Below are 14,180 nucleotides of genomic sequence, written 5' to 3'. Positions count from 1 at the left end.
GCTTTCAACAAACAATGCTCTTGTAATCGCAAATGCCTGTGTTCAACCAAACTCCTTGTGTCCTACCATTCATAGGACAAGTCCTATGTTGATTTGAATTTCCAAATTGCATCACCTCACACTTATCTATAATGAAATCTATTTAGAAACATGGAAAACGTAGAAAATCTACAGCACAATATAGGCCTTTTAGCCCACAATGCTGTGCCGAACATGTACTTACTTTAGAAATTACCTAGAGTTACTCATAGCCCTCTATTTTTCTAAGCTCTGTGTACCTATTCAAGAGTCTCTTAAAAGACCCTCTCGTATCTGCCCCCACCACCATTGCTGGTAGCCCATTCCATGTACTATGCACTCTCTGCACAATAAAACTTACCCCCGACATCTCCTCTGTACCTACTCCCCGGCACCTTAAACCTGTGCCCTCTTGTGGCAACCATTTCAGCCCTTGGAAAAATCTCTGACTATCCACACGATTTGTGACTCCTTGGCCCAGGTCCCTTAACTTAAAAAGATTCCTTTATAATCTACGATATCCTTCTTCACCATCAAGTACACTGACTACCTTTGTGTCATTCACAAACTTGCTGATCAAGCCTTGTACATGTACTACATTCAGAAATGAGTTATTTAAGCAAACTCCCAATTCTAAATCTACTGGTGCCGGAAGTATTTTTTGTATTATGGGCAAAGACGGAGAAAAACAGCCTAAATGTGCTATTCTCCAAACTTGTACACAGGAGTATGAACAATTCCAGAGTGAAAAACCAAGTTGCTTGGGGCAATTTAACATGAGGGTTAGCGTCTGTAGAGATAAATAGACATATGACGTTTTTGGTCGAGATCCTTTATCTGGACTGAAGGGGTACAGTGGAGATAAAGGTGATGGGGAGTAGTGGTGGTGATGAGCAAGTGGTGGATCCAGCTGAGGAGGATTTGATTAGCAAATCGAGTGTGTTGGGGAGGAGGGGAAGGGTGGAAATGTGACAAGTGGCGATAAAGGGCTGCAGATTATGGAGTCTGATAAGAAAGGAAGGTAAAGAATGACACTAAATAAAGAAGGGCTAATCAGCTGATGGGAACAGTGGTTTGGGGGAATAGCAGCAGCAAAATATTGAGGGTGTTGGGTCAGATGACAGAATTAACTGGAACTTTAAAAAGGAAGAGAGTGACATGTGTCACATTCTAAGATAATTCCAGTTAGGGTATCCCACAATGAGCTGTTATGGCACGTATCATAAAGAACAAGAATCATTCAAATTTCGTTTCTGCTTTTTAACATTTACTCTTTCCAACTTATAGTAGATTATTCAAACAAAATTCAACAAGACAGATGAGGCAAAAAAGGTGACTATTATGGGATACAAGTGCAGTCTACAAAATACTTAGAAGCAAATAGATGGGTAATGATAGGATTACACAGAATACTGAATTACACAATGATGGGACTATGGTTCAGGTCCACTTTTATGGAATAGCCTGCAGATATCAGAGCTAACTCATACAAGATTAATAACTGATTAGGACAAAGGAAATCCATGGAAACAAACAACAGAAAAAAGCAATGTAAAATGTTTTGCAAGTCATTCAATCTCGTGTTTTTCTAACCAAATAGGCAAAAATTTATTTACAAGTGAGATGGCACAGAATGCAAATCTGTAAATTAAGATTTAAATTTTTCCATCCAGATTGATAACTATATTTGCAATAGCTTTGACCTAATCACTCATGAACTGACACTAGTAAACTATAGAATATATAATGAGATCAATGACTGATTAAGCATTGATTTGTCTTTATTTCAGATCTTAAGTTAATGTTCAGATTTTTAGCATTAAGGGCAAAATTGTAGTTTATGCTACTTGTATCATAACTTCCACAATAGTTAACAAATATAAAATACATTTTGAAATTAGCACATTCACACACAATACTGAATTCTACACACCTCTGACTTTTTCTGTGTTTCTTAATGGTGAATTAACATCTTCTTTTGGTCTGACTGAATTTTCGTTCTGCTTCCAACTACGACATTCCAATTTCCTCTCGGCCTTCACCTCACTGTAAATGACCAAACTCAACAGTAATATTGAGGAAAAACATCAACATTGTTACATAAGAGAAACCCTGCAATAGTGACAACTGTTTCAATAAACACCTAACAGCAGAAAATAGATTCTAGTACTGTTGGGACTATTTTCACTGGCAGCTTAGAGAATTAAATTGCAAATTACAGTGAGTTGTTAACTGGACTGAAATATGTTTACAATACAGTTGGTTTCTCATTTTACTACACACATTTTTCTAACATTGCTTAAATTTGCATAAAAGTTAATGTAAGGCAGCTTAAATATTACTAAGTGCTTGGCCGGGGAATAAAATGATTAAGAAAAAGGAGATGCATTAATTATAAGGAAAAAATCAATGCTGAAGAATACACTCCATTTAGTATACAGACTGTGGGAATTAAAACGAAAGCTTTAAAAATTTACATTTAATAGTATAATCAGAAACTTGGTTACAAATGAGAAAAGACTGGTTAAACACACATAACATTACAGGTCTCTCCTGATTCATAAACATTCACTTAACTGTTCTTTGATTTTATTGAATTTGTCATTTAATGAAAGTTTCGCCTAATAAAACAAATCATAGCACAATAGGAGACAGATCTTTCAATCACAGTCCTTTTCATGGGGTTAATGGGATAGAGCTTGTGAAATAAAATGCTACTTAAAATGGCAAAAAAACTCAAAACACCTGCCCTTTACTATTTGGCAACTTTGGAACTTGCAAGTTTCAACTTGGATGTTTTGGCTTGTCATAACTAGCATGGTTTGCTTTTGATTTACTGCATCCACACTAGGAGGAGACCCATCAGCTTCTTCTGATCACCACTTAAGATTTTACTGTATCTGGAACTCCTATGAATTTTCATTTAATAAATGGTTCTTTACAAACCTAACTCCTTTATTAACCAGAGAAGATCCATACAGGCAACTTCTGCTTTACAGGAGAAATGCATGAATCATATTGTGATATTCTGTAACACAAAGTTTCATCATCTGCATGTGTGTCAAGAAATGCTGGCTGAAGAAACATATTTAGTGTTTATTCATTTACTTTTTCTTCACATAAATTCCATGATATTGAATTTATTCCATTTCTCAAAAGTTTTAGGTGTTGATTTGTGAATTCAGTAAGGGCAAATTCCCATTACTGGAATGGCTTTAATGTTTGGGTCACCTGTATAATACTTTAGCAAGACAAGGTACCTGAGAAGAGAAGTAATATATAATATAGGATATACACCAAGACAGATTTACTTTTGTAAAGTTACAGAATGGTGAAAAAGACTAAACATAATCGTGAGATTGTGAGGAAAATGCAAAAGGAAACCTTTAGGAAAATCTGGATCGCAATAAGAAGTGTTATTCAACTAATGCAATACACCAGCAAAAATAATTAACTGATGGGGACCTTTAAATTAGCCTCAGCTAAGATAAGAAAACTAATAAAAATTAGAGCACAAGTTTAAAATAAGAGTAGATTTTAGTAAAAGGAATATAGTTGTTTTAGAAAACAGGTAGTTAGGCCTTCAATATTTAATAAATTGTGTTGAATCAGATCTGCCATTTGGGATCCTCTCTGTCTGGATTTGCCTGCCTTGGATATGGACAGCTGAACCCACTGACCTTCTGCAGTTGGGAATCAGGAGGGTAATAAGATTCAGGGAATTTAGCACCAGATGGGTCTTAGTAGGCCTGACCCTAGAAGGTGCAGACACACTCCCAAAAGAGGCAAAGCTGATAATCCCAGCATCGCTTCAAAGATCTGTAAACATCTTTGATGTTCCAGTACATTTTAAAACCTTTAAATTGAGGTAAATTTTTTAAAAGTTAATTAAAATGTATCAAAACACATAAGATAATCCACAGTATCATACAGCTTCATTTATTTTCACTTAATATTTTCAGTAAGCAAGCAGAGAACCACACAAGTGGGATCTGTTTACTTGTGTAATGTGGGAATAAAAATCCCTAATCTATCCTGCAGAAAAGTATCCTGACTCTATTGACATGACTAATTCACATCATGAAAATGGTATAACAAGCTTTAAAACTAAACTTCTCATTATACTATCAATTACTTTTCAATTGCATTTATGATTCTGAGAGCGCAATACTACGTTACTGCCTTTCAACCATGGATTAATGTTACAAACTTTCTTTTTCATAACAGAAAACTGTCTGTAAAGTATTAAAGTTAATGTGAAGTATTTTACATTAAAGCAAAAGCTTCGTCTGTCTACTTTTATCATGTTACCAACATAGGCTGCAAAATGTAAAATAGGAAAGCATGTTAGTCAAGTCAGCAATGCAATTCCAGTCTAGTTTCTTGCTATTATTCTGAGGAACAAGCAGAAATAAATATCACAATAGTACTTCATTTTTGTATTAACTGCAACTATTTTGAAAACTCTCATCAAAACTATACAACTTAACAAGTTACAATTCATACTGTATTAATTATTCTATACAGGTATGAGGTATTTATATATTACATATGCAATGACTGAATTCAGTAGAGTACTTTTTCTTGGGGTACACCAAGAAAGTGGGGGCAAAAAATACTAAATTGGGCTTGGAATATTCAATTCACTTAAGGGAAAGGATTTTTATTTTAAAAATCATAAAAATACTTTTGAGACATTGCATTCTGATTAACAAATGCACAACAGGACTGCTGGAATGCACTGCTGAAAAGGTGCGGACAAATGATCTGGTATCTTTCTCTATTTCACCCCTTCAGCTCAATAACACAAAACTATGCTGCTGTGTAGTTCAGTGGAGTGTATGCTAAGGTGGGTATCAATTGCTGCTGAAATACTATCAACTGTGAATGTTGCCCTTTACTTTTTGTAAAAGTCTGTTGGACTACAAGCAAAAACTATGCTTAACTGAACATTATTGGCAACCAAACATCGAAGGCTAGGTGTGTACAATGCAATCAAAACAAAGCAGGTCTTTCCATATCCATCTAATTGCCTTTGCATGCAATGTGTGAAAAAATATGGCATACTTGGTGTTCACACACATGACTGAAATGACTAAGATATGAAAGTAATCACAAAAGGGTTGAAAATAACTCTGAAATGTGTAGCTTAGTTTGAATTACTCTCCGACCTTGGCAATCCATTTTCAAACTTTTCATCACTAAACGAAGAGATATCATCAGTATGTATACTGTTCATTTGTGGTGTGTCCTCTGAAAGGACACTTATCAATCACCACAGAGGACACCACTGAACAGCGCACTGATGACGTCTCCTCATATGGAGAGGAAACATTTGCCACTGGATTATCAAGTTCAGAGAACAGCACAACCCAACCATACAAAGCGTTACCTCTTTGTATGAATTATATACAGTGCCTATAAAAGGTATTCACACCCCCCCTGGAAGTTTTCATATTTTATTGTGTTACAACATTGAATCACAATAGATTTAATTTGGCTTTTTGACACTGATCAACAGAAAAAGACTTTTGTGTCAAAGTAAAAACAGATCTCCACAAAGTTATCTAAATTAATTGCAAATTCAAAAAAACCAAAATAACTGATTGCTTAAGTATCCACCACCCTTTAATTTGACGCTCCAAATCAACACTGGTGCAGCCAAATGGTTTCAGAAGTCATAATTAGTTAAATGGAGATCTGTTTTTGGAGACAAGATATTGCAACTGATTTTTTCAAAAATACATCCATATCTGGAAGTCCAACTGCTGGTGAGCCAGTATCCTGGCAAAAACTACACCATGGAGGAAAAAGAACACTCCAAGCAACTCCACAAAAAGGTTATTGAAAAGCACAAGGCGGAACATGGATACAAGAAAATTTCCAAGTCACTGAATATGCCAGAGTTCATTTAAGACAATCAAGAAATGGAAAGAATATAGCAAAACTGTAAATCTACCTAGAGCAGACAGTCCTCAAAAACTGAGTGACTGTAAGGAGGGGACAAGTGAGGGAGGCCACCAAGAGACCCATGAAAATTCTGGAGGAGTTACAAACTTTAGTGGCTGAGATGAGAGAGACTGCGCATACAACTGTTGTCCAGGTACTTCACAAGTCGCAGCTTTATGGGAGAGTGGCAAAGAGAAAGCCACTGTTAAAAGAACTCACATGAAATCTCAGCTAAAGTCTGCCAGAAGATACGTGGGAGAATCTGAAGTCAGCTGGAAGGAAGTTCTATGGAATGGAGAAACCATAATTTAGCTTTTTGGTCATCAGACTCAACACTGCACAAACCATCCCTCCCCTGAAGCATGGTGGTGGCAACATCAAACTGCAGAGATGATCCACTGCAGCAGACCCTGGAAGGCTTGGGAAGGTAGAGGGTAAAATGAATGCAGGGAGATACAGGGAATTCCTGGAAGAAAACCTGATGCAGTCGGCAAGAGAACTGTGTCTTGGGAGATTTGTTTTTCATCAAAACAATGACCCCCAAGCATAGAGCCAAAGCTACACAGGAATGGCTTAAAAACATCGAAGTTAATGCCCTGGAGTGGCCAAGTCAGAGTCCAGACCTCAATCCAATTAAGAATTTGTGCTGGACTTGAAAAGGGCTGTTCACTCACAATCCCCATGCAATCTGACAGAGCTTGAACAGTTCTGTAAAGAAAAATGGGGAAAATTCCATTGTGTCCAGATGTGCAAAGCTGATAGAGACCTATCCACACAGACTCAAGGTGTATTTGATGCCGAAGGTGCATCTGCTAAATACTGACTTGAAGGGAGTGAACACTTCGTTTTATATTTGTAACTAATATAGATCACTCTAAAGAGATCAGGTTTTACTTTGACAAATCTTTTTCTGTTGATCACTGTCAAAAAAGCAAAATTAAATCCACTGATTTAATAGGAAGAAGTACAGTCAACGTTTCAGGCCAAGAACCTTCGTCAGGACTAACTGAAAGAAGAGATAGTAAGAGATTTGAAAGTAGGAGGGGGAGGGGAAAATGTGAAATGATAGGAGAAGACAGGAGTGGGAGGGATGAAGCTAAGATCTGGAAAGTTGATTGGAGAAAAGGATACAGAGCTGGAGAAGGGAAAGGATCATGGGACGGGAGGCCTAGGGAGAAAAAGGGGAAGGGGAGCACCAGAGGAAGATGGAGAGTGAGCGCGAGAGAGCGACAGAGAAAAATAATAAGGGATGGGGTAAGAAGGGGAGGAGGGGCATTAACAGACGTTAGAGAGATCAATGCTCATGCCATCAGATTGGAAGCTACCCAGACTGAATATAAGGTGCTGAACACCTACGCTCTGTCTGCCAGAGACAGCAGGATCTCCCAATAGCCACACATTTTAATTCCACGTCCCATTCCAATATGAAACTTTCAATGGGATTAATCACATAAGATAAAGAAAAATCTGGTGTACAGGGTACCCTATTTTTCATTTTCATTTTCCACCTTCGTAACATGGAACAGTTGACAAACCTGGAATCCAGAAATATTATGGTGTAGGTGGCAAAATTTGGGAGAATGCAGTGTTCTTGGAGAATTGTAGAGCAATGGTAGAATTCAAATATTCATACAAATTAAACCAGTATGGAATATGTTAAGTGCAGAAACGTTTTAGGAAAAATTTACAAAATAAAAATGAAATTTTATCTGATCCAGGTAAAAACATGCAAGTATATCAGGCATCTTAATGCACTAGTGAATATTTTTAGATAGATTGTTAAAATAATTCCCATTCCTCAATTTTACATCGATCAGGAATACAGTTACAATATCTGCATTTTTATCCAAGAAAACTGCAACAAACAATTTTCTTCTTTTGTGTAAATAAATTTGTTAATAAGACTTGCTCTCAGAATTAGAAAACTCATCATCTTAGACATGGACTGAACAGCATTAGGAACCAAGGAGATACACCATTAACAAAGGCTAACTCACCAACTTCAGTGAAGAATTTATAATATAAACCAGACCACCAATGAAAAATTGCATTGTAAATTATAACAATGAGGAATTCTGCAGATGCTGGAAATCCAAAGCAACACCCACCAAATACTGGAGGAACTCAGCAAGTTTGGCAGCATCTAGGGAAAAGAGTAAACAGCCGATGTTTTGGGCCAAGGCACTTCTTCAGGAAGGAAGAGGGAGGAAGTCTGAATTAAAAGGTGGGGGGGGGGGGGGGGGAGGTAAAGAAGCTGGTTGGAAAGTGATAGGTGAAGCCAAGTGGGTAAGAAGGATCAAAGGCTGGAAAATAAAGAATCTGATAAGAGAGGAGAGTGGACAATAGAAGGGAGGAAGCCAACCTAGCATTTTGTATGTATTGTAAATTATATTTTTGAAAACATGTTAGTATCTGGCTGAAGTTCAATTCAATCCAAGCATTACCCACAGATTATTCCATAGTAGATTCTCTGGATGTACAAATTGTTGTAAGGTAAAGGTCACAACCAATTTAGTCCAAACAAGAAGAATTTATTGAATATAAATTGGAGCAAATGGAAGATGAACTATGCAAGAGGCATTCCAAGATTAATAGTCCAAAGATTAAAATTTAATATAAGCAGTGTTCAGATTATATTCACATTCCAATGTTGATTTCCTGAAAATCCAACTTAAATATATCATTTTGTAGCCATTCTTACTGAAGGATGGTTAAGTAGTATGTACAAGCATACTACCAATGTTATTGTTCCTTTGCACGCCTTGCAGCTCATCAGGCAGCGTTTCTGCCATTTCCTTAGCATTCATCTGGTTTTTACAAGGCCACGTTGCTAGCTCAACACTCAACCAGCATAGATGGAAAGCGTGCAAGGAGCCGACCAGATTCAAACCTGGGAACATTTGCCTTGAAATCCGGTGCTGATGCCACGACACTACCGGCCAGCTAATTCTATCAATGGTAATTAAATAATGATGCTTTGGTTAACTTAAGTATCATATCACATTAACTGAGAAAAAATATCTATCTTTTTGGGCCACTAATATCATTGGCGTTAAAATCTATTGAATGCTAACAAGTTGCTTCCTAGTAGTTTGAAAAGGAAATTTGGTTAAGAGGAGGAGAAAGAAAGGAAACAGGCAGAGCAGCAGACTACAACAAAGTGCACAATCCCCGTGACTAAATGAAATAAATGAGTGACTTTTGGGGTTTCAATACCAAACTGCAATTGATCTTTTTAAACTTCACATGTGATGTACAAACCAAATGTTGAAGGAAACTGTTAAAGTGTGCTTAGGAAGGAAGTGCAATCACGTATCCCTGATTTCTGTATACTTCTGACAACCTTAGGTATTATTTTTAGAGGGATGAAATATGTACAAGTCCAAATATTGCACATATAGTGGAAATATTCTACATTAAAGATAACCTGTGCTCTATAAAAGATTAAGTGAGTGTGCATGAATGTCACAAAAACTGAAATAAATTTAAATCATAAATGTCTTAAGGAGAGCACCAGTAAAGTATAAAATAGCTTTGGTAATGTCTAGACAATCATGCTTTTCCAAAGTGAATGCTACATGTGGCTGCTACAAAGTAGGTCAAGGATATAACAACTTCCAACCTCCTACCAAATACCACACTTCTGTATATTTTTAAAGGAGTCTTCCTGATTTCTTTTACAGCCAGACTAATATGTGATATAGTTTCAGAAATGTTTGCGGCTAAGCACACTGGAAATTTATGTAAAGTTTGTAGAATGAAAGAAAAAAATCAGATATCTATGAAAAAAAAAATGACTTGCATAAAATACAAGGAAAGCTCACAATACAATTTTAAAAAACAATGCAGATTTATTGAAATAATTGTCTGAAATCAAAAGTATCAAACTAGCAGCAAGCTCAAAATCAAAAATGGATGTTTTTGGTCAAGTTCTCAATTTGAGGTCTCACTGCAACCTCTAAAACTGTTTCACAGCTGTAGTAATAATAAACATCAACTAGTGTCAAGGCAGCAACCACCAAGTTCATCTGTCAGGAGGCAACTTGCCAAGAAGCCATGGAGAACTTTGCCAGCGGAAGACAATGTGAGGCAAGCATGGCACAGTAGGATTTTCTATTAGATGTACTATATCCCAAAATTATGAAGTTTCCTTGGCAGGCTTTTTCTTTGTGATTTCAAGACAAAAGTATATGACAGACATAATTCATTTTAAATCCGTCAATCCCAAGGTATCATTGTGTGATGGAGGATTTACTTTCATCTGGAATGCCAGTATAAACAGCAGAAATTTTTGAAGTATTGAAGGAGATAAAATAGAGTGCAGCCTCGCCATCTAGTGGTCGTGGCCTGCAACTACAACAAAACGTTCATCTGCTGTATAAAATATAATTTTTTCACCACCCCCCCAGTTTAAATGATGACATTGTAAACAACAAAAATATGAATAGAAAATGTTCATTTCTAACATGCTACCTGTAATAAAAAAGTATATATTAAAAAGTACGTTAAAATTATCAGGCTTCAACCGGAGATGGATGCATTGGTTAGCAAAAGCTTAGCAGATTAAGACAAGGCAAATCAGATTCCAAAACAGGGAATACAATAGAATGGTTCCATCTTGGAGAACAGTAGAAAAGATCCATTTTGGCCAGGAAGATCAATAGGGAGGGGAAAGCTAACCAAAAGCATGGATTCCAAGTAGGTATAATAATGACAAAAACAAAATTACTTCAGAAGGTGTAAATGTTGAGTGCAATGTTAGATCAATGGACATACCCTACAGCACATTTAAAGTTAGGAATACAATTTATATGTTGTGCAAACAATAGGTGACAATGATGCACTGTCAAGCGCCATGGTAATGTAGAAGTTAATACAATGCTATCAGAACTCAGGTTGTTCCGGAGTTCAATTCCAGCGCCATCGGTAAGGAGTTTCTACATTCCCTCCGAGGGTGTGGGTTTTCTACGATGCTCCAGTTTCCTTCCACATTCCAAAAAATACCGATTAGTAGGTTAATTGGTCATTGTAAATTATCCTGTGACTAGGCCTGGGTTAAATAGGTGAGTTGCTGGGCATTGTGGCTCGTTAGGCCAGAAGGGCCTGTTCCACGCTGTATCTCTAAATAAAGTCTTTGCAGATTTTACAAAGAAAAAAAACTGATTCCATAGCATTTGTGCATTCTGCAGCAGTTAGAAGCGTAGCTCGTGAACCCACCTGCTGGATAAAATGTTGGACTGACTATCGGGACGAGATGTTTTGATTTCCTCCTGACAATTAATTGTTAGCTCACTGGTTGCTGATGTGTGATGCCTTGTATGAGAAGTATCAGCATTTTCAACATTGCTGCAGTCTCCTTTATGTAGGTGCAGCAAATGTTTTCTTCCTGAATCTGTCATCAGCACATCTCTGAGTACAACTCTGGGTTCCCTGTTGTAAGCAAAGTGCAACAAACATTTTATTTTAGAAAATATACTAATGGAAGTACTGCCAAAGTCAAATGAAGTTGGACAGGGAAATTAAAGGGCAGAATACAATGAAACAATGAGGTTTCATATAGCAAATACTAGTTTCTGTACAGTTCAGCTCAATTCTCTGTCAGTTTTTTGGAATGCTTAATGCTTTCTATGTATTATGGAACACTGAGTGGAGAAGATTTGCTACTGGAGCTGTAGAGTTGGATGAAGTAGCCACTGAAGGAGGAAGATAAATGTAGGTCCTGGATGGGTGAAGCTTTTTAACAGTTGCTGCTGTTGCATTCATTCAAGCATGGAGAAAACTTTCAATGCACTTCTGACACACTGATCCAGCCTTGTAAGATGGTGGAAAGGCATTGCTGAATCCAATGACAAAGAGCATCAATTCTCTAATCTGCTCCTTTAGCCAGATTAATGAAGCGGCTGGTCAAATTAAATATACAGTTAACAACGACTCCAAAGATGCTAAGAGTGGATAACAACAACCTCTTACTCAATATCAGCAAGACCAGGGAGTTGATTATTGACATTAGGAGAAGAAAACCAGTGGTTCATGAGCCAGTTCACATCAGAGGATCAAAGGTGGAGAGGGTCAGCAATTTTAAATTCCTCAGTGTTATTATTTTGGAGAACTGCCCATCACAAAAGTGTAATTATGAAGAAAGCACAGCAGCACCTCAACTTCTTCAGGAATTTGAAGAGATTGAGAATGACATCTAAAACTTTGACGAATTTCTATAGCTGTGTAGTGGAGATGGTATGGACTGGCTGCATCACAGCCTGGTATGGAAACACGATACGGCCAGTCTGTCACAGGTAAAGTCCTCCAATCATTGAGCACATCTACAGGAAACACTGTCGTAGGAGAGCAGCCTCCATCATCAGAGACCTTCACTGCCCAAGACATGCTCTCTTCTTGCTGCTACATCAGGAAGGTGGTACAGGAGCCTCAGGATTCACACCACCTGGTTCAGGAACAGTTACTATCCCTCGACCATCAAGCTCTTGAACCAATGAAGATAAATTCACTCAGCTTCACCTGTCCAATCATTGAAATGTTACCACAATCAATGGACTCATTTTCAAGGACTTTTCATCTCATGTTCTCAATATTTATTGCTTATTTATTTATTATTATTTATCTTTTTGTATTTGCATGGTTTGCCATCTTCTGCACTCTGGTTGAATGCCCAAGTTGGGTGGGCTTTCATTAATTGTTATGATTATTATTCTACAGATTTATTTGAGTATGCCCTTAAGAAAATGAATCTTGGTTGTATTTGGTAAATATATGTACTTTGATAATACATTTATTTCGAACTTTGGTTAGTAATGCATTGAACATCATGGGAAGGTGATCAGATGTACTGGGCAGAAATGGCCATTGGCTGTCATTTGTGTGGCATAAATACCTCTCAACACACATCCAGGCCATGCCTAAATCTTGTCCATGTTTTTCTGTATACTGGCAAGGATAACTTAATTAGATAGCAAATGTGGGAAATTACATTCCCATAGGTGTAGTTATCCCCACATGCAACGTTATAATGATAAAGCAGCTGAAGCCAAAGTGTTTTTTTTAAAGATCTGAACTATAACGCCCTGGACTTGAGAATACAGACCTCCAAGAACCAATGTTTTAAGTCTGATCCAGCCGGTGATGGTCTCCCCCATCCTACTCCTACTCCCAAATACTTCAACTTTACTCACATCTTTTGATGCCAGAATCATCCAAAACATTTTTAAAAATCTTTTACAAATACAATATTCATTGTCAATTTTTTCATTACACTAAGGGTGGCTTAAATAAAACATTGACAATATTGAGGTAGAACCACAACTGATAGCAATAGCTGATCGGCCTTACTCGCTTACATAGGTTAGCTGGTAATTCAGCATCACCAAGACCAAAGGATGAAGGTAATATAAATGTCACCATAGTAACCCAGCGATAATATGTTTTAATGAGGATTACTGTGTTTGACATAATACAGGTGCTTTCTCATTATGCCACCTTTTTTTCGTTTGGATGCTATGCTTACTGTCAGAAAAATTTCTGAGCCAAGGTGAGTATCAACTATTGCAATGTCTGTGGAAAGACTGCAAGGTTTACATAAACAAATGAAGAATTAAAAGGACATTAGGCTACAGCAACCAAAATGACAAAATTTAACAGTAAATTTAAACAAGGTTATCTTAACACTATAAACCCAAGTTAAATTTACTAGTCAACTGTCATTGTTTTCCAAACAAACAAGGCCAATAGTAACATGATAATACGTCAGATAATAAGAGGCATAGATTGAGTGGATAGCCAAACTATTTTCAACAGGGCAGAAATGGCTAATACCAGGAGACATCATTTTAAGTTGACTAGAAGCAAGTACAGGAACAGGAAGAGGGGTGTGAGAGTTAATTATTTTTTTTTAAACAGAGATTGGGGAGTGCTTGGAACACCCTGCCAGGGATGCTGGTAGAGGCAGATTTTTTTTAATTGAGACTCAGCCCCTCTAGTCATGCTGCCCAGCAATCCCCCAATTTAATCCTAGTGTATTCATAGGACAATTTACAATGATCTATTAACCTACCAGCCGGCATGTCTTTAGATTGTGGGAGGAAACCCTTGCGGTCACGGGGGGGGGGGGTGGTGCGGGGAATTGTACAAAGTACTTACAGGCAGCTGTGGGAAATGAACCCACATTGGCTGTAAAGTGTAAACTGTGCTAATCACTAAGC

General features: G+C 37.3%; 1 protein-coding gene across 8 annotated transcripts in view; it reads right to left on the bottom strand.

Moving 5' to 3' along the window:
- The window catches only part of senp7 (SUMO specific peptidase 7), a 90,906-nt gene that overhangs the window by 38,707 nt on the left and 38,019 nt on the right, over window positions 1-14,180 (bottom strand). For 7 of the 8 annotated variants that reach the window (XM_059968572.1, XM_059968573.1, XM_059968567.1 and 4 more), the window contains 2 exons: window positions 11,185-11,397; window positions 1,952-2,064 (listed from right to left, as the gene is read on the bottom strand). In XM_059968572.1, coding sequence (XP_059824555.1) covers window positions 1,952-2,064; window positions 11,185-11,397 — 326 coding nt within the window. The remainder of the gene's footprint in view (window positions 1-1,951; window positions 2,065-11,184; window positions 11,398-14,180) is intronic. The other variant, XM_059968574.1, reaches the window with a different exon arrangement.

Source organism: Hypanus sabinus, chromosome 4, assembly GCF_030144855.1.
Source record: "Hypanus sabinus isolate sHypSab1 chromosome 4, sHypSab1.hap1, whole genome shotgun sequence".
Classification (NCBI taxonomy): domain Eukaryota; kingdom Metazoa; phylum Chordata; class Chondrichthyes; order Myliobatiformes; family Dasyatidae; genus Hypanus; species Hypanus sabinus.
The sequence above is the reverse complement of the archived record's forward strand: the minus strand, read 5'-3'. Positions and strand labels throughout refer to the sequence as shown.